Source organism: Delphinapterus leucas, chromosome 13, assembly GCF_059928025.1.
Source record: "Delphinapterus leucas isolate spDelLeu-1000000601 "Yukka" chromosome 13, BTC_Dleu_Yukka2, whole genome shotgun sequence".
NCBI classification, from domain to species: Eukaryota; Metazoa; Chordata; class Mammalia; order Artiodactyla; family Monodontidae; genus Delphinapterus; species Delphinapterus leucas.
In genome coordinates, this window is record NC_143141.1 from 14,710,278 (window position 1) to 14,730,476 (window position 20,199).

Consider the following 20,199-nt stretch of genomic DNA (forward strand, 5'->3'; position numbering starts at 1 on the left):
GTGAGGAGGCTTTTTTCTGCCAAGGGTAGAAGCTCAGCCAAAACCCTGTACAACTTTAAAACGTTGGGGGAAAAAAAAAATAGTGGGGAGGGAGAGTAGCAGTCTTTTGTTTTTAATGAACAAAATAGTAAACATCTGACCTGCCTGCTTCTCCAGTTAAAGCTCTAAGTGCCTGTCTTTTCATCCTTGCTTTGCCCTCAGGGCTGGTACATGGTGGGCCCATCATAGGCGCTCGGAGAACACAGGAAGGCTGGCTGGGCAGATGGGGAGCTGATACTTTATATAATTAAAAGAAGGCTGTTTGATGTGCTGCTATGGCCTGATGCAGAAGACGGGCAAGAGGTTATATGAAGAAAGGAGCAGGGGGCGGGAGACAGGGTGAGGCCCAGAGGAAGCAAGAAATAGATAACTCAGGAGGGAAGGACCCAGGGGCCAGGAAAGGTCCTCTGGGCTCTGCCTCAAGTTGGTCCTTTTAAATTGGTTTCGTTCTAACCTGTCGACATGATTTACTGCCACAAAGTAAGTTATCACCGCCTTGGAGATCCCGATAAGCTCTTCCACATCTTAGTTCTCTCATCAAATTGTCGGGGGTCCCACACCAAGGAGACAGGAGTTGCCAGCCCCGAGCAGTGCCACTTCCTGGAGATGCGGTAGGCGGCGGGCTGGGGGCGGTCTTCGTCCCGGCCGGCCTGGACTCCCCTCTCCCGCTGCAGGCCCTGCCACCCTAGTTAGACGGCCACCACACAGCACCAAGAACTGTCACTTGCTGGGCAGCCAGCCTGCCAGGCCCCATGACAGGTATCGGATGTGGGGTTGTTTCTAATCCCTAAAGCAAGACTGCATGGTATCTATTAATATCCGCGTTTTCCGGACGAGAGAGGTAAAGCTCAGGAGAGCATCTGTGGCGATCGAGGCCATGCACCCTGGGAATGGCAAGGCACGTATTCAGTCCAGGCCTATTGGGTGTGGAGCAGTGTTCCTTCCGATGCGCCATATACCACCCAGAAACAGCAGGAGGGGGAAAAGTGAGCTGAAGGGAGAGGCAGGGTCTCCGTCTCCTGTAGAAGTCCCCAACATCACCTTAGGCGGGTGTGAGATCCTTAGAGCATCCTGTCCCCACAGTGAGGGGAGAATGGAGGTGCTGGTACTGAACGGGGCTGCGTGGCTTTCTTCTCGTTTCAGATTCTTTAAAATTCTGATGGAATCCATCAGAAAGAAGAATAGTAAAGCATCAGCTTTCAGAAGCGTAAACACGCGGAGAGCTACCCAGCGGGATCTAGACGACGAAGGCGAGTCGGAGAGGAGTCGGGTGAGCGAGTCCCCTGAGGGCCCCTTGGGAGGGTCCAGGGCTGGGAAGCACATCGGATGGCGGCTCACTGAGTCAGTTCTCCTAGGACGGCTCTGTGACCATCCTCGGTGCCCCTTGAGCCCCTTCCTGCTGTTGGCCCATCTCTCCACTTACCTTAGCGTTTATCCACTGTTCTGAGAGAGCCGGAAAGCAACACTTCCTTCTTGAGTGTGGCGGGCCACGTCGGGCAGCATGGTCTGCCTGGCCCTGGGTGGGGGCCCCAGGTCATGCATCTCTCTGCTCTCAGGGACCCCTCTGTCGGTGGTTTTTTTTCTCCTGAGGTTAGTCTCAAAGTATTGGTACCCACTGAGGTCTTGGAAGTTCTTTTTCTGGTTTCGTTCACTCTGCCTTTGACTTACCTAGGCCAGATGAATTGAGGCCCACGGAGTACTAGGCAAGGACCAGAGAGGCATTTTGAAGCCGGGAAGTTGGGCTACAGTGACGAAAAAGGATAGAGCCAGGGAAAAACCAGTGGAGGCAAAACAGTCCAGGAATGATGGCACCTCATCTGCCAAGAGGCCCAGGAGCGGTGTGGGGCAGGTCCCTGGGTGTCATCTGAGCCGGCAGTTGGTAGGGCTGTGCTGTGCTTGGACAGGGCCACAACGAAGACTGGTCCTGTCCCTTCCCGGCTCGGTGACCTCAGCTATGTCATCTCCTCTCACTGGGCCTGTCTCCTCATCCCTAAAATGAGGGCCTGGCCTACCTAGAGAGAGAGAGTGCCAGGTCTCCTGTCCCGGGGTCTACTAGTTGGCTAACTCAAGCACAGATGGGCACGGGATGTCTTTGAAAGGCTGCCCAGTCTTAATTCTCAGATCACCCAGAAGGAGACTACAGGGAACTAGGAACCAAGGCCAGGAGAAAGGTATAAATATTTGGCTTTTAAAATACCAAGACAACTCTTTCTCTTCATCTCCACCCATAACAAAATTACTTGGAATAACACCTTCTTTTCATGACTTGAAAAGCCTTGGCACTTCCTTTCTTTTGTTTCTTTTTTTTAAATGCAAGATTTTGCGAGTGGTACGTGTAAAGATGTAGGGTGCAGAGAAGGAAGCGTGGAATCCAGGGGTGGGTAGGGGGGTGGGAGGTAGGTAGATGGATAGTTGGCAAGGTGATAGGTGGCTGAACGATGATGAGCGGATGAGTGGGTGGGCAGGTGGGTGGCTGGGTGAGTGTGGTGGGTGGAGAGATGGATTCACCAGGGTATCAGAGCTCATCTTTCTCTTGTCCCCACACCCCAGGGAGAGCAGGAAGGCGACGAGGAAGAGGAGGGGCACATCGTGGATGCCGAAGCTGAGGAGGGAGACGCTGATGCCTCAGACGCCAAACGCAAGGAGAAACAAGAGGAGGAGGTGAGGGGACCCCTTTGTCACAGATGAGGGCTCGCCCCCTGGTGCATGAGGCCGTGCCTGTGCGTCATGCTGGAACCATCAGGAGCCTTGAAGCAAGGCGGGCTGCCCAGCGCACCAGTGGGCTGAGAAGGCGGTGCTCACGGGGTGGCGGGTGGGCACGGGCTGGCCGTCCCTGCGTCTGAATCAGATTCGAGGACCCAGAGGCCTTTGGCAGGGGGAGGAAGTCGGGCCGCCTCCTGTCTTTGCCATGAAAATACCTCCTTCTCCTGCCCGTTACTGGTCCTCCACTGCCATGGTTGCTGCCAGGACAGAGGGCGGTGTGGCAGGGCTGAGCGGCTCCACGGGTGCCAGAGCTAGAGGCACGGGGCGGGGCTCAGCTCAGAGGAGGGGGCCTAGGGGCTGAGGGGCTGGCATCCCCGGGGGAAGCGAGGAGGACGGCGGCCGGGCCGACGGAGCAGGCGAGGCCGGGGTCAGCCAGCAGCTGAGGCCGCTGCAGGGGCGCCTGTCGGGCAGGCCAAGCCCAAACGGCTGGTGGAGCCCGAGTGACGCGGCCTGCGCTCCACCCCCCGCCAGGTCGACTACGAGAGTGACGGCGGTGAAGACGGCGAGGACAGCGAGGACCTGCAGGAGGAAGGGACTGTCCTCGGGGAAGGCACTCCCCGGGCCCAGGCGCAGGAGGAGGAGGGGGGCTCAGGCCCCGAGGAGGACTCGCTCCCCGCCGCCCCACTGGCACAGCCGTGGAAGCCCACCCGCAGCCGGGAGCCCCAGGACGCCGAGGCGGTGGAATGCCGGGTGCGGGCCGTGCGCGAGTGCCACCCGTTCATCGAGGACTACCAGTACGACACCCAGGGCGGCCTGTGGTGCCAGGTCAGTGCCGGGGCGGCCACCGGCTGCTCTCGTCTCCACCCCGGGTCCCTTAAAGAGGCTGGTGACAGCTGTGCACCTGCTACCCCCGGTCATGGCCTCGCACGTTCGCCTTTCACACCCTCGTGGGCCAGTCCTCTCTCTGCACGGGGACCTGAGCCACCAGACCCTACGGGTGCTTTCACGTTGTACTTCAGGCCTCGGCACAACACGTGTGTTGATGTGTATCGGTTGTCCTAGAGACCGGCAGAGACACTTCACTCCTCACACCGCCTTTGTTCCTGGCCCCCAGCTTCAGCACTGCAGTGTTGCCTGAGAGACTCGGTGGCTTGGATGCCTGGACGTCTCTACACGCAGACTGGCGTTTTAGTCCTTTCCTTCGGTCCGATTCATTGGTTCCTAAGTGGTAGTGTGGGTACGGAGCCGTGACCGGGATTGCACCCGTGAAAGGACACGTGTTGTGCTTTGTGGTGATTGAAAGGATATCAAGGGTGGTGTGAGTGGATGTGATGTTCACCGTTCTCACCGACATCTGTGAAAACGTTGCTCTGCTGTTTTCTCCTCAGCAGACTGGAGGTGACTGCCGTGTGGCCGCGAAGGCACCCAGCATTCACAGGCCCGGCCTGCCACCCGCTCGCCCCAGCAGGGCCCCGGTGTTCCCTAGTGGGGCTCCGGAGGCGTCTCCCGGGGAACCCGGGCGGTGGGTCTGGGGCGGCCCTCTCCCCAGCCCCAGCTCTCCCTCCTCTTGCAGGTGATGGTGAAACTCCCTCTCATCAAGGTCAACTTTGACATGAGCTCCCTGGTAGTGTCCCTGGCCCAAGGTGCCGTCGTCTACGCGACCAAGGGCATCACGAGGTGCCTCCTGAACGAAACCACCAACAGTAAGAACGAGAAGGAGCTCGTCTTAAACACAGAAGGCATCAACCTCCCGGAGCTGTTCAAGTACGCCGAGGTGCGTGGCCCCACTCCCTCCTGGGCTGTTCGCAGTCCCAGCCCAGGGTCCCCGAACCGAGTCTGCGCCTCCCGGCACACCTCCCGGGGGTCCCCAATGCACGTGAGCCTGGTAAGGCTTGCAGAACGGAACCGGCTTAACTTTACGGAACCCAGAGTTTCCCAAATCACTTTGAGTACAGTTTCTTCTCCTTGAAATTAAAACCTTCCCGAAGTAGACTCGTAAGAAGTAGTTTTCTGAGTCGCTGGCCTGGGGGCTGCTCACTTTACCGGGTGAAGGAGGCCCTGGGTGCAGAGGGGCCCCGCCCCACCCCCACGCCTGGCAGAGGCCTGTGCGCCCTGTTCCGCCTGGTCCCCCACCCTTTCCTCTGGGCTCTCTCCTGCTTCCCCCCAGCTTCACTGAGCCTCCCAGAACCTTCCGAGGTGCTCTCGACCCGTGGGCGCGAGTTTTCCCCACAGAATTCTGAGTTGCCAGGACCAGCTCACTCTTCCCTAGTCCGCGCGCACCAAGCTGGCGAGGCTCTCCGGCCTCACACGCACCCCCCACCCCACACAGCACTGCCCCACTAAGGCCCCTTCTGCCCCAGAGCCTCTCACAGGCTGCTTTCCCGGAGGACGCAGCAGGCAGGGCTCATGCCTCCCGAGAGCCAGCCACTGACAGGCCAAGCTCCGCGTCGTGCTCGTGGGATTTGTCCAGACGAGGCCAGGCAGGCCACCAGGGTCTTTGCTGTTGCCTCTGGGGGTGACCTGCCACAGTGCAGAGCCACCGTGGGCCCCCCGGGGCAGCCGACCTGGAGCCCCAGGCCCCTGATAGGGCCCGGCTGACCCCCATGCAGCAGGCCCAGCCCTGCTCCCCATGCCTGGGGGAGGCATTTGGGTCTCTGCTGAGGAGCTTGCCTCGCCTACCAGGGGAAGCCTCTATCCTAGGAAACAGGTCTCTCCATTAAATAGACAAACACCTTTCTTCCTGTTGACTGTAAAGCAGGTACCAAGTCATCCTCTAGCCCTGGTGATGATGAGACAGACCTTGGGGCCCGGCCAGCGTGCTGTTGGCAGCTCTGCCTACACTGTTTCCTTTCGCTAGTCCTGGGCCACCTCGCAACCACTTCGTCATCAGCTGTGCTTGAGTGCCAGCCAAGCGGGGGGGTCGGCCTGGGCGGGGTGTGTCCGCAGGAAGGCGCAGAAGGCCAGGCCCTCCAAACCAACCCCCCCCTCCTCCCCCAGGTCCTGGATTTGCGTCGCCTCTATTCCAATGACATCCATGCCATGGCCAGCACGTACGGCATCGAGGCCGCGCTGCGGGTGATCGAGAAGGAGATCAAGGATGTGTTCGCCGTGTACGGTAAGAGGGGCTGCGGGTGGCGCTCGGGAGGTCCCGGGGTGTCAATCCAGCTCCGCAGGAAACTGAAATAGGGGCACGGTGAGCATGGAGCCCGTAGGGGATCCTCAGAACCACCGTGGAGAGGGAGTCCCTTGTGGGTCAGTCTTGTCAGTCCCGTCCCCAAGGCCTCCTAGCCTGTTTCTCGTCTGCTGGCCTCTGAGGGAGAGTCTGCTTCCTCATCCTGCCTTCAGGGTTTCAGTTCCCAAGTGCAAACAGTGATTTAGGGTCTTGTGTCCTGCAAGGCTGCTTCCCGTGCTGCTGGATGGAAGTGGAGAGAGATGTAGTAATGGTGACCGGGGAGGGAGGGCTGCCCGCCGAGGTCGGGGGTTAGGGAGCTGAGTGAGTAGGTGACGGAGGTGGAGGGGGGCGCCCTTGTGTCAGGTGATGCGGCTGCCATCGTCCCCTCATCACTGCTTAACCCTCCCTTCGGTTGCCGCCCGTGTGACAGGCATCGCCGTTGACCCCCGCCATCTCTCCCTGGTCGCTGACTACATGTGCTTCGAGGGTGTTTACAAGCCACTGAACCGCTTTGGGATCCGGTCGAACTCCTCCCCACTGCAGCAGATGACGTTTGAGACCAGCTTCCAGTTTCTGAAGCAGGCCACCATGATGGGTCAGTCGTGGGCAGGTGCCCTTGGCCTCCCCTCTCCTGAGTCTGCTCTGGGCAGATGGGCTCGTCCCTCAGGCACCTCTCCACACGCCGCGCATGCAGGGGAGATCTTGGCATCTCACTGCGGGAAGCAGCTGGCAGGGGCGGGCAGCAGATGGGAGAGCTGCCTCTGCCTTTTGGGGAAGAGGGAGAGGGTCTTCCTCTCCTTGAAACGCAGGAGCAGCGCGGCCTCGTTCCCATCAGACCCTGGGCCTCAGCACCATCCCTCGTGGCCTCGGAGGTGCCCCACCCGCCCAGCCTCAGTGTTGAGTGCCGCCCCCCATCGCCTTCCACCACGCCCGACTTCTCCCTCAGCCGACTAACGAGCACTCTTGTGTCTCTCCCAGGATCCCACGATGAGCTGAGGTCGCCGTCAGCCTGCCTCGTGGTTGGGAAGGTCGTCAAGGGCGGGACAGGCCTCTTCGAGCTCAAGCAGCCCCTGAGATAGCAGCCCCTGCGCACTGGCCACCTGGCCTGCCCGTCACAGGAGAGGACCGGGAGACCGGAGTCCCGGGCAGTTCATGGTGACGGTGCAGAGCCCGGCAGTGACTTCAGGGGGGGTCCAAAAAGCAGCCGGCCTCTGGGCTGGACTGGCTTCACCTGGAAAGTGGCTACGTTGCTCACCCCTGCCCCTCCCCATCTCACGATGCGCACGAGGTCCACCAAGTCCCCCGAGCCCCTCCGAGGCGGCCGGACCTCCCCCTGTGCTGCAGGAGGCCTTGGAGGTGGAACCCCTGGCCGCCCCCAGGGTAGGGGCGCGAGGTCTCAGTGCTGTGAGCAGCCAGTGACTGCAGGCAGGCTTCCTGCAGGCCCACGACGAGCGGGGGCCCTGCTGCTGCGTGGCCTGCCCCTTCTGGCCGCACCAGCCCCTGGGGACAGAGTTCCCAGAGAGGCCCCTGCTAAGGCTCTTTCTCTGGAACAAGCACAGGTTGGTGGAGACCTCTACCCACCCAGCTTCCGTGCCTGGGGCAGAGCCCTGGCCCTGCTGGCATGTGGCTACGTGTCCTTCTGAACCAGATCAGCCCTGAGTCCAGGGCTGGTCTCTTCGGGGCCCCAGCGGCTCACCCCCAGACATAAAACCCTGGATCCCCAGCCGGGCTGTACCGCTTGAGCAAGTTGCCCGGCTGTCTTTCCCTGGCTCTGCTCTCAAGCCAGCACTGAGACCTGCGTCCCTGTGCAGGCTCTGCTCCATCCGGGGTCATCCGGGCTCCCTTGACCTCTGGTACCAGCAGCAAGCAGCCTTGGCATGGGCAGAAAAATCAGAGGACTTGTGCCGAGGCTTTGTAAAACCAGACGCTGTTTCTATTTTTGTCTAATGTTATTCCAACTCAGGCTGAGTAATAAACATCACTGGAACTAGCTGTTGGGAGGAGAAAAGTCTAAAAGACTGCGGGCTTTTTGGTTTTGTTCTTTGCTCTTCGGTTTGTGGTTTCTACATCTGTGACTTGAGAGCCTGGGACTGGAATTACTCAGCGCAGTCACATCTCGGATTCCTCTTCCTGTTTTTTTGGCAGAGGACGTGGAGGGAGAGCTCAGCCCTGGCAGCCTCCCACTCTGACCCCAGCCTGGCCCTGTGGTGTCCCCCTTCCACAGCCAGCTTCTGGCCCTGAGGCCAGGAGAGCAGAAGCCAGTGGGAAGGAGGTAGCTATGTGTGTCTGGGCTGGGAAGGGAGGCCTCGCCTGGGGAGAGTCACCATGCTGCTCCCTCCAAGGTACGTGATGACAGAACCCAGCCTGTGTGTCCTGTGCCCACACTAGAGAAAACCTGGCAGAAACAGGGTTCACCTGGGACTTCCCTGGTGGTCCAGTGGTTAGGACTCCGCGCTTCCACTGCAGGGGGCGCAGGTTCGCTCCCTGGTTGGGGAACTAAGATCCCGCGTGCTGCACAGCGCAGCCAAAAAACAAAAAGAAGAAATAGGGTTCAACCAGGGCTTGGGTACAGAGGATTATGGACAGCTTCTGAGGGGCGCAGGAAGAAGGGTCAGGATGGAATCCACACCACAGGTGAAGATGTGCTCTCTGGGTGTTAAAGGACCAATTTATAACCTGATAATTTCCACTCCTACTGGACTGTGGGACAGGGTCTTCAGAGGAGGTCACAAGGTGCCCATTGGACAAATAAGCATGTGGTTACCTGGCCCTAGGGCTCGGCGTAAGCACTTGAGTGTCATGGCTCAGCCCCGCCTGGGAACTGAGGGTGCGGAGGTGAAGAAGCGAGCCCCAGACGTGGGCAGGGCCGACGTGCTTGCTGAAATCAGACCCCTGACCTGCGTTGGGAGTGGGGTGATGGCCCCCTGCCCTTCCTGCCCGACCATCCATGCGTGTCCTGGGCAGCTCCATTCTATGCGTGTTTCTCTCCTGGAGACCTACTCCTGGTTTGTAAGCAGACGTTCCAGGCTTGCACATCTTGGCAGACCAGGACTCCCTTTCTCCCCTATAGGATTTACACGCTCACTTCAGTGCCACTCTTTGTTCAGCAGCCTCTGGGGGGGTGGGGGGGGTGGCCTCCTTTGCCATTTAAGATGGCATGTCCTTTGGAATATTCTCAGTATTGTAAAGGCTCCTCTCTGAGGGCAAAGTTGATTTTTGGAGAGAGCCACAAGTAGGTCCAAGTCAAATCTGATGAAGAGAATAGGTCAAGCTGCATGATTTTTTTTTTTTTAATATTTACCAACTTCATTTCTTTATTATTTTTTTAAATTTTTTTATTATTTTGACTGTGCCACACGTCTTATGGGATCTTAGTTTCACACCCAGGGATTGCACCCACACCTTCAGCAGTGAAAGCACAGAGTCCTAACCACTGGCCTGCCAAGGAATTCCCCTGAATGATCTTTTTTTTTTTTTTTTAATCAAAGTGGAATGGATTGTGATTGGTGGGGTTCCCAAACTTCACAGAAGCTACGAGTTCTCGCAGAACCCCAAGGTGCTGGACCAGACACTGCTCCTGGATGTACACTCACACCACCCTGTCCCTTCGCGTATCAATTCCTACCTACTTGCTTGCTTCTAACAACACTTAAATTTTTAAAAAATCTCCCCTCTCTAGGTTCTCATCAAAAACACTACCAGCATTCCCACAGGTACCCCAGTGAGTCTTTTGAGACATTTTCTACCTGAATCGAGAAGAAAACCAAGGAATGGATAAAGCCCCCTGTCCCATTCCCAGTCTGTCCCCTTCCCCCAAAATACAGGAGCCACAATATACGTAGGTTCCCCTGGGCCTCCCTGGTCCTTTCAGGGCTGTTACAGGCCATTACTCTGATAAACCACTTCTGGTGAAAATGTGGGTTCCTTCATGTGTGCCCACCCCAGAACTAGGCTGTGGGGTTTTGTTTTTGTGTTTTAACTTGGGTAAAAATAACATAAAATTTACCATCTTAACCATTTTTAAGTGTGCAGTGCAGTGACATTAAGTAGTTTCATTGTTGCGTAATCATCGCAGTTACCTTCATTGCAAAACTAAAACTGTACCCGTTCAGTGATAACTCCCCATTCCTCCCTCCCACCAGCCCTTGATAACCGCCATCCTACTTTCTGTCTCTGAATTTGACCACTGCCTGCTATAGGTGGCATGATAAGAGTATTTGTCCTTCTGTGATTGGCTTACTTAACATAATAGCCACGATGTTCATCTATGTTGTAGCATGTATCAGAATTTCCCTCTTTTTAAGGCTGACTAATACTCCATTGTATGTATGTACCATATTTTGTTTATCCATTTACCTGTCAGTGGACTTTGGGGTTGCCTCCACCTTTTGGCTCTTATGAATGATGCTGCTATGAACATAGGTGTACAAATATCTGTTAAAGTACCTGCTTTCAGTTGTTTTGGGTTTAGACCCAGCAGTAGAATTGTTGAATCACACAGCAATTCTATTTTAATGTTTTGAGAGCTGCCATACTATCTTCCACAGTGACTGAACCGTTTCACATTCCTACCAACAGTGCACAAGGGTCCTCCACACCCTTGCCAATACTTATTTCCTGTTTTGTTTTATATGTTTTATATACATAATAAAATCCATGATGAAATACCGTATATATGCCATCCCGATGGGTGTGAGGTGGCATTTCATCGTGGATTTGATTTGGGTTGCGGGACCCAATCCGATGCTGGGGCCCTTAGGGGGTCTGTAGGAGTCCAGAGAATGCTCTTGAAATAGGAAAGACCGGTCCTCAAAAGCTGGCTAGGTGACAAGTCGTCCATCAGCGACTTCTCTGTGACTTCACCCACTCACGAGCGGGTGGCACTGGACTGCAGCATGAGCGAACCAGTTGCCGCTCGTGTTTGGGGCCATGCAGTTCAGGTGATGGATTTGCTGGACTCTGCAGGTATGCCAAACCTGGTGTGATTTTCTTTCTCCTGCCTCACTTACATAGGGCTCTTAGTTCGGTCACAAGCGCCGAAATAGCTACAGTCTAAAATTTCAATATTTCTACACCGTCAAGCCCCCCTTTTGCCAAAGTCCACTTAGAACAGAGGTCCTCAACTCTGCGCATTGGAAACGCCTGGAGAGCTTATAAAACCTGTGATTACAGGACCACTTTCCCAGAGATTCTGATTTAATGAGCCTGGGGCATGAGTCTAACGTGAGCAGGGTTGAAAATCACCGACTTAGAATAAGCCCTATGTTGTGCCAAGTCACAGCCACCCACCATCCCCTCCTATTAGTGTGTTGACCTCTCGACAAGTGAGTCATGGACGCCAGGTTTCTCCACAAAGATCTTAAGGTCTGATCCCTGTCTTCAGAAAGCGGGAGTGCATGTGTGTGGTAAAGTTCTCATGGTGCCAAGAATACAGTGGGGTTCAAAGGACGCCTTGCTCAGCTCTTCCTGGGGGTTCAGCAAAGAAAGAGGTGGTGATGCTGCTTCCCAGCCCAGCACATCAGGGCAACTGCTTTTTCAACTTACACATTCCTACCAGCAGGGGACCTGCAGGGACAGGAGGAGGGGACACAACCAGCAAGTGTTTCTAGAAGCAGCTCCAAGAGAAGTTTCCGTTTAAAAAGCTAAGCTTGAATTATTGAATGAGGATCATGCCTCAAGTTCTTTAAGCAGCTCTTCTCTCCTCCCAGGAGAGGTAATCAGGAGCTCTGTTCAGTTGAAAACTCACAGCCGTGCTTTGTTCACAGATCCGGCGAAAGGCCAGAACCTAGTCCCAGGGGACAGAGCTGAGCACCTCAGCTCACCAGGGGCTGGGCTTGGGTGTCACTGGAGCTGCTCAGCCCTTGAGCAACTGCCCCTCTCCCACCTCCTTCCCTCATCCTGCACCCACCCAATCTTGATGCCCACCAGGCTCTGCCTTCACAGAGCTCATGGTCTAGGGCCCCAAACAGACGAGCCAACAGGAAATTCAGCCCATTGTGACCCGGCCAAAGGTTGAGGAAGCCACCAGGCATCACGTGAACATGCGCCCGCCCACCTCCCCTGCCGTTCCAGGTAGGGCTGTTGCCCACCCAGCTGGCTGTAGCGGGGCTTTGGGGAGAGGGCAGTGTGGGGACAGTGAGTGCGGAGGGAGGCACCTGGGTGCCCAGATGCCAGAAGGGAGGGAAATGAGAAAGAATCAGGAGTCCAGTCATCACCACCCTCCTCATGCACCTGCCCCCATCCAAGCTCCTCCACCTTCCCCCCCCACCCCCACCCCGTGGTTCAGCCTCTAGGCCTTTCTTTGCAAATGGTGGTCAGCCCTGCTCAGAGGTCAGGCGGCCCTGCTGGCTGATGCTTTTTGGACTGGCCCCCCAGCACTGTCGTCTCAGGGAGCCAAGCCAGCCCTGGGGCTATGGCCTCATACGTGACAGTTTCAGACACCACAGGCCTGGGCTCCCCTTCCCTGGCCCGTGGTTCTTGCCTGGAAACGTGAATCTGAAGTCCCGGTACATTCAACCACTCAAACCTCAAAAATGTAATTGAGCAGCGCGGCTGCATTTCAGGCAAGAAACTGAGCTATGAAATCAGACTCCTCTTGGAATCTCGGGTCCTCAGCTGACAGTTACTTGGCCTCTGTGTGCCTCAGTTTCCTTATCTATAAAATAGTGATTAAAATTAAGTAAGTGCTCATTAAAGCATACGCAGCTGTCAATGTTTAGCTATATACCGAGTGGTTTTCAAGCAGAGGTGGGGGACAGTTTTGCCCCCTGAACATCTGGCAGTGTCATCCTTGGTCATCACAACTGGGGAGCGGGGGGGGGTTGCTATTGTCATCTAGTGGGTAGAGGCCAGGGATGCTGCTACATACCCTACAATACAAGGACAGCCCCTGCAATCAAGAATTGTCCCCTCCTTTCCCCTGGCTGGCAGTGCGGAGGCCCCACGATGCCTGGAGTTACTGTAAAAGACGTGAACCAGCGGGAGTTCGTCAGAGCCCTGGCAGCCTTCCTCAGCAAGTCCGGGAAGCTTGAAAGGCCCTGAATGGGTGGACACTGTCAAGCTGGCCAAACACAAAGAGCTCACGCCCCGTCGTTCTACACGCGAGCTGCTCCCACAGCACTGCACCTGTACCTCCGGCATGGCGCTGGGACAGCTCCATGACCGAGATCTCTGGGGGGGACGGCAGAGAAAGTGTCCTGCCCAGCCATTTCAGCACAGGCTCAAAAAGTGGGGCCCGCTGGGTCCCCTGAGCCCCAGAGGGGCTGAAGGTGGTGGGAAAGGACCAAGATGGGGGCTGCAAACTGACATGTTCAGGACAGAGAGATCTGGACAGAATCGCTGGACAGGTGGCAGCTGCCAACAAGAAGCATTACAACAAATGATGCTGGGTTAATAAGCTGCCTTATTCATTAAGAAAAAAAAAAAAAAGAATTATCTGGCCCGAAATGTCAGTTGTGCCAGAGTTGAGAAAACCCTGCCACATACACATCTATGGGGGCCGGGGGGGTGGGGGTGGGAGGGGAGAGGAACATTGTCTCTTTTACAAAATGGAATCATTGAAATTTTAGCCACTCTGAGAGGTAAACAACACCTCTCATTGTTACTTTAACTTGCAATTCCCTATTCATAATTCTGAGCCTCTTTTCAGACATGTATTGGCTAGTCTGATTTGCACTTAAACGAGAATTGTCTACTTGTATCCTTTGCCCATTTTCTATTGGTTGGTTTCTATTGACCTTTACTGTCAATTTTGATGAACTCTTATTTCTTACTGATATAGATAGCCTTTTGTCATCTGCATTAAATACTTCCACCCTTTCCCAAATTAAATGAGATAATACAGGCCAAAAATTCAGTGCAGAACCCACACTGGGCATCTTCTGAAGTACGGAGATTGACTGACAAAGCAAGCTCCCCCCTGTGAGGGACCAACAGGAGGTCTGCACACGGCATCTCCGTAGCGCTGGAGGGACCGTGCTAACAGCAGAAAGTTCCCGAAGTCAGGAGCAGAGCACGGAGAGGAGCCCTCCGCTCCTGCATGGCTGTTCTTAGCTGGGTCCCACGTGCGGACACCCACCCTCCCCTGCCGCTCACCCAGGGCAGTGAGGGATACGGTTACGCTCCTCCTTCCCTGGGAACACATGGACACAGTCAACATGTGGGGCCACTGAGGATCTGCAGCCCGACTGCGGGCTCCAGAGCCTGGGCTCCCAGTCTCCGCACTGTGCCCACCCCCTCCGCTCAGACCCCAAGGAAGGGGTTTTCGCGTCAGAAGCTGCCTACATGGAGTGTGGCTGGCAGACGGGAGGGTATCAGATGCCTCCCCCGGCCGGAGAGCACCCCTTCTGAGTGCGCCTCGCAGAGGTACAGACGGGACAGCCACGTGCGGGGAGGGGGTCCTGTGCTTTGCCTGGCTGGGGAGCTGGCAGCTCACGAGATGAAACTGGAACAAATAAACAGCAAGCAGACACCTTAAGGAACTAAGAACCCCAACCTATGGCCCCAATCAAAGCGGAGGTAAATTTTGAAGAGTTTGAGAAATATGTCATGTGTGTTACCAGAAAGAATCTCAGAACCTGGGGGCCAGCCCTTGGCTGCAGAGGAGAGAGGTACCAGTTACCCAGGATTCCCGTGATACTAGCTGGTACGATCCCCACAGCCCTTCGGCACTCATCCTATTGGCCCCATTTCTTGATTGAAGAAATAGGTCTGGAGAAGGTGAAAGCAATGCCATGGGGTCAGATCAAATTCCAGGGAAGACGCCCAGGTTTGGTGTCCCTTTTGGAGCAGAGCCTCTGCGGTTCATCTCCTGGCGCTTTTGTTGGGTTCTGATGATGGACACAGGGGACCATATTAGGTTCCATTGATCGGATTGGTTTGTGATCTCCTTTGAAAATAGAAAAGGAGGCCCTGAGGAATGAGACCCTGGTCCATTAGGGAGGAGAGGGAAGGTCCAGGGAAGCCTGATGGATGAGTCTCTGGGAAGGTGGACTGCAGGGTCCACCATGCATCATGGGGTGGGACACAAGGACGCTGGAGCCTTCAAAGAAAAATGTCACAACCTGGCCATCTAAGGGCCAAGGGCTGTCTGCCCCAGTGCCCGTGGACCTCTGCCCCTACTCACTGAACCTCTCAGCCTGCCTGCCAGCCCTCAATCTACGAGATCTTAGTTCCCCAACCAGGGATTGAACCTGTGCCCCTGCAGTGGAAGCGTGGAGTCCTAACCACTGGACCGCCAGGGTATTCCTCCAGCCCTGCCTCGGAAGGCCTAGCCTGGCAAGCGCCTTAGGGCTGGGCTCCGGGGCCTGGCACGGCACCATATCAGGTGCCTCTCCCAAGACCAGCTCCTCACCCAGCGTCCTGCTGTGTGGGCACCACCTGACCCCGGAGGAAGGCTGCCCCGGCCTTGCCCAGTGCCCTGGGCTCTTGCAGGGCCTGGAAGGCTGCCTGGCCCCTCGCCCAGAACATGGTATTTTCCCTCCCCCCAGCAGCCTGACTCACACAGACTCCTCTGCATCTGGTCACAAGCACAGGCCTCGGGCCCTGGGCAGCCAAGGACCATCTGGTCAACCCAGGCCAGACTCTGTGCTCTAATAATAAATGTTGGACAAAGGCGGAAGGAAAGAAACAAGAAAGGGAGGGGAGAGGAAAGGAGGGATGGAGGGAACTCATGTGTCCGTGGTCTTCAAAATAAGCATCTTTTTTCCTCCATTTTCTAGAGCCGTGGTTCTCGGAATGCGGTCCCCAGATCAGCAGCCTCAGCGTCACCTCTTCAGCCTCAGAACTTGTAGGAGAGCAGATTCCTGGGGCCCACCCTAGCCTTCCAGAATCAGAAGCTCTGGGGTGGGTCCGTTCTCTGTGTTAACAAGCCCTCTGGGGGATTCTCAGTCATGTTCTAATTTGCAAACCACTGCCCCAGAACTGTCTTGAGGAAGTGATCTTACTGAGCTGTCCTCTTTTTAGCTATTTCAGCCCCGGGGGCTCTTCCGGCCTTGTGGAAGCAGCCTCAGCCTTTGCAGACCGTCACCCCAGCAGTGCCCCTGTTTGACCCACCAAGAGGGGTGCGTGGAGGGCAGCCTGGGAGCGGGGGGTGGGTCTCCAGCAGGAAGCAGCATCTCCGTGTCCCTCACGTCCATTAGTTTATTTGAACCTCCTGACAATCTGTGAGGTAGGCGGGCCAATACCAGCACCTCAGTTTTATAGCCAGGAAAAGAGAGGCTTAGAGAGGGGAAGGGCTGTTCTCCCTGGAGAAATTCCCAACTCCAGGGGGGCAAGATCTATGCCTGATAAACAGTTAAATAACTGGGCAGAGAGACTTTCTGCACCTGGGTGGTGGGTCGGGGCTCCTGCAGCCCCACCTCCCCCCGCAGCAGGTGAGGGGTGCCTAACCAGGACATCCTGGGGGTGGGGAGCGGGGAGCAGTGAGGAACCTGGGGGGTCTTGGGCCTCCTCCTACAGTGCTGGTGGGCAGCATTTTCCCCTGGACCCCAAAGAAGCCCACCAGCACCTCTGACCCACATAAAGTCCTTCATGTTAAAAATTCCTCTGGACACAGCAGTCCCACTTCTGGGTATATACACAAAAGAATTCAGAGCAGGGACTCCAAGAGATATTTGCATACCCATGTTCATAGCAGCATTAGTCACAATAGCCAAAAGGTGGAGACAACCCAAATATCCATCAATGGATGAATGAATAAACAAAATGGGGTCCGTGCATGCAATGGAATATTATTGAGCTATAAAAAGGAATGATGTTTCAATACATGGTACAACATGGATGAACAGTGAAGGCATTATGCTAAGTGAAATAAGCCAGACACACAAGGACAAATACCGTATGATTCCACTTATATGGAATAGAGTCGTCAGCGTCACAGAGACAGAAAGTAGAACGGTGGTTGCCAGAGGCTGGTGGGAGGGGTATTGGGGAGTTTCTGTTTAATGGGTACAGAGTTTCGGTTTTGTAAGATGAGAAATCTCTGGAGGTGGATGGTGGTGATGGTGCCCAACAATGTGAACGTACTTAATGCCACTGAACTGTACACTTAAAAATGGTAAATTTCATGTCATGTATATTTAACCACAATAAAAATTGCTGTCCGTTAATGAGTCCCACTGCCCCCACCCCCCAAATCCTCTGGGTGTTGGAAACAATTTCCAGGAAACAGCAGCACACAGATCATTCTGCACAGCCATACAACCTCCCTGACACCACAGTGACAAGGGTAAGAAAGCCCTGGACGTTGGGTTCAAGTTCCTGGACTCCCATGTTCTGGCGCTGTGACCTGATCTCAAACTCGCAGTCTCCTCTTTCATGAAAGGGACCAATACTATCTCGGTGTTCTTGTGAGGGCTCAGAAGGAAGCGATCTGAAAGCTTCTAGCACATAATCAGTGCTCCATCAATGGTAGTTAATTTATGGTGTTTCCTCAGCCTGGAATGTTCTCCCCCTTCTCTGCAGGGTAAGCTCCTGTTCATCCTTCAAAGCCCAGCCAGCTCAAATCCCACTGCTTCTATGAAGCCTGGGGTAGCCCACAGGATCACTCACCAAAGCAGCTCTTCCTGCCTGTCTGAGGTCTGATATCGGGCACAGCCATGCAACTCGAAGGAACCAGAAGATGCTTTGCGGTGACTTCTCTCCCTCTGGTCTGGCCACCTGGTTCCTGGGAGCAAAGCCCCAGCAACTCACAGTGGACAGGTCACGTGAGTAAGAAATAAGACTTTGTCACTTAAGCTTCTGAGATTTGGGAGTTGTTGTTTCCTCAGTGTGACCCAGCTCAGGGCCACTCAAAGCATGGTTTCGCTTCCGCAGCCTTGGCATCCCCTGGGCGCTGGTTAGAGATGCAAATTCTTGGGCCCCACCCTTGACCTACTGAACCAAATTCTGTGTAAAGCACTAAGCATGGCTTTTCTCCCATAAAGGTGTTCAGTGATTGTTAGTCCCCCCACCCCCACCCCCCTGAGACTTCCACAGAAGACTCTGCTAGTGGCCTACTCAAAGCCGTGCTCCCCTTCTCCCTACCTGAGAATTCAGGGTTTTGAGGGGATGACAATGTGCGCAGGTGAAAACATTCAGTTTCCCAGACTCCCTTGCAGCTAAGGGTGTTCACGTGACCTGGTTCTTTTCTGGCCCAGAGGAAGTCAGAGCAGGGCTTCAGGGAGAGCTCGCCAAAAGGCCACAGGCCCAGGTGGCAGGTGCCTCTGGCTTTGGGCCTTGTCCTTCCCCTTCCTTCCTGCCTGTTACTTGGATGTGGTGGAAGATTGTTACCCAGTGGCTCCAAGGAATCACACCTCCCTGTATTCACACTCTTGGGCAATCCCCACCCACATTGAATCTGGGCTGGCCTGAGCCTAACTCTGACCAATAGCACGTGGCTTCCGTGACTTCTGCTCTCAACCTGGGGCCTGCCTACAGGAGATCTCCCCATAGGAGATCACATTCCTGTCAAAGGGAGGGACATCCATCCAACCCATTGTCCAAACCTGAAACCCGGGACTCACCTCACCTCTTCCTCTTAAACTGCAGCCAATTGGTCACCAAGCCTGTCCTCTCACATGGCTCAGGTCCATCCCAGGCTTGATCCATGGGGCAGCTACCTACTGACCTCCCACCTCTATCCCTGCCTGCCTGCTATCAAGCCTGCACATAGATGGATTGTCGTCAGATTGATTTCTTTTTTTTTTTAAATTAATTAATTAATTAATTTTTGGCTGCGTTGGGTCTTCGTTGCTATGTGCGGGCTTTCTCTAGTTGCAGCGAGTGGGGGCTACTCTTTGTTGCGGTGCACAGGCTTCTCATTGCGGTCGCTTCTCTTGTTGCAGAACACGGGCTCTAGGCACACGGGTTTCAGTAGTTGCAGCATGCAGGCTCAGTAGTTGTGGCTCGCAGGCTTAGCTACTCCATGGCATGTGGGACCCCCCAAGGCCAGGGAACGAACCCATTGGCAGGCAGATTCCCAACCACTGCACCACCAGGGAAGTCCCAGATTGATCTTTCTAAATGTGGACCTGAAGATCATTCCCCAATGCTTTTAGAGTAAGTCCCAAGGCCCTGGCACGGCCTACACATCCACATGTGCTATGGTGGCTGCCTCACTCTCCAGTCCCATCTCTGTCCACTCCCCTCTCTAAACATCATGGGCCCTGGACATACCATGCTGCTCCCTGTTTCTGATACCAACTTCGCCTATCAATACCTCCATGTCTCTGCCCCAGGAATGACAAACATCATCCTTCATGTCGACTCAGTGTCTTGGTCTGCTCAGGCTGCTATAACAGAATACCACAGACTGGGTAGTTGGAACAACAAACATTTATTTTCACAGTTCTGGAGGTTGGAAGTCCAAGATCAAGGTGCCTACAAGGTAGGTTTCATCCTGAGGCTTCTTTTCTTGGCTTGTAGGCAGCTGCCATCTTGCTATGTGCTCATATGATGTGTGAGGACAGGGAGAGAGGGAGTGAGCTCTCTGGCATCTCTTCTTATAAGGACACTAATCTTATAAGATCAGGACCCCACCCTTAAGACTGCATTTAATCATAATTGTTCCGTAGGGGCTTGATCTCTAAATATAGCCACCCTGGAGGTTAGGGCTTCAACATATGAATTTGGGAGGGAAACAAATATTCAATCCATAACATTCAATTAGGAGTAGCTGCCTAGAGAACTGTGTTGAGAAGAATTCTGAGGTCCTTCCCAGGTTCTGTGATAAAGAGAGCTATGCTTGATTAGTCATGTCTGCCTGCGGCTTAGAAAGGAGGGATTGTGGTGGCTCATGTACTGTTTATTTTCTTTCTCTGTTTTATGTGTTTATCTTTTCTACCCTCTCTCTTGGCTCAAGCACAATGCCTGACACATTCTAGGCTCTCAACACATTTTCGATGAATGAGTCAACGAGTAGTTGTCTCAAAGCGCATTTCACATCCATGATCTCATTGAAGTTTCACAGCCAACTGTGAGGTAGGTCGGAACGATCAAAGATGCTTGGAAATCTCCTTGAAAGTGTTCACCCCTCTCTCTCTTACCCCATACTGGAGATGCTAGATCTCTACTGGAGATGCTACATTTTTCCTAGAGGCTACATGGATGCCTGGACCAGGGTCTGTCCAGATCACAAGGTGGCTCTTGCTGCCAAGGTGGCTCCTAGAGCTGCTGAGGTCTTTGCCCTTCCTGCTGCCCCACCACCCCTGCACCTCTACTTATCCCAGCCCTGCCAACCCCATCCTCTGGCTGACGTCACTTTGAATGAGAGGCAAATACATTCTGTGGTCTCCAAGCCCGGTAGA

At 54.8% G+C, this 20,199-nt stretch overlaps 1 protein-coding gene and 1 pseudogene across 1 annotated transcript in view; both read left to right on the plus strand.

Annotated features, from left to right (window-relative positions):
- Window positions 1–7,904, plus strand: part of POLR1A (RNA polymerase I subunit A) — a 75,714-nt gene extending 67,810 nt beyond the window's left edge. Inside the window, exons 28-34 of the mRNA XM_022556064.2 lie at window positions 1,183–1,309; window positions 2,590–2,700; window positions 3,274–3,567; window positions 4,316–4,516; window positions 5,740–5,857; window positions 6,345–6,509; window positions 6,893–7,904. Coding sequence (XP_022411772.2) covers window positions 1,183–1,309; window positions 2,590–2,700; window positions 3,274–3,567; window positions 4,316–4,516; window positions 5,740–5,857; window positions 6,345–6,509; window positions 6,893–6,993 — 1,117 coding nt within the window. The 3' untranslated portion in view covers window positions 6,994–7,904. The remainder of the gene's footprint in view (window positions 1–1,182; window positions 1,310–2,589; window positions 2,701–3,273; window positions 3,568–4,315; window positions 4,517–5,739; window positions 5,858–6,344; window positions 6,510–6,892) is intronic.
- Window positions 7,905–8,026: 122 nt separating this feature from the next.
- On the plus strand, window positions 8,027–16,570 carry LOC149747696 (small ribosomal subunit protein eS19-like; annotated as a pseudogene).
- The last annotated feature ends 3,629 nt before the right edge of the window (window positions 16,571–20,199 follow it).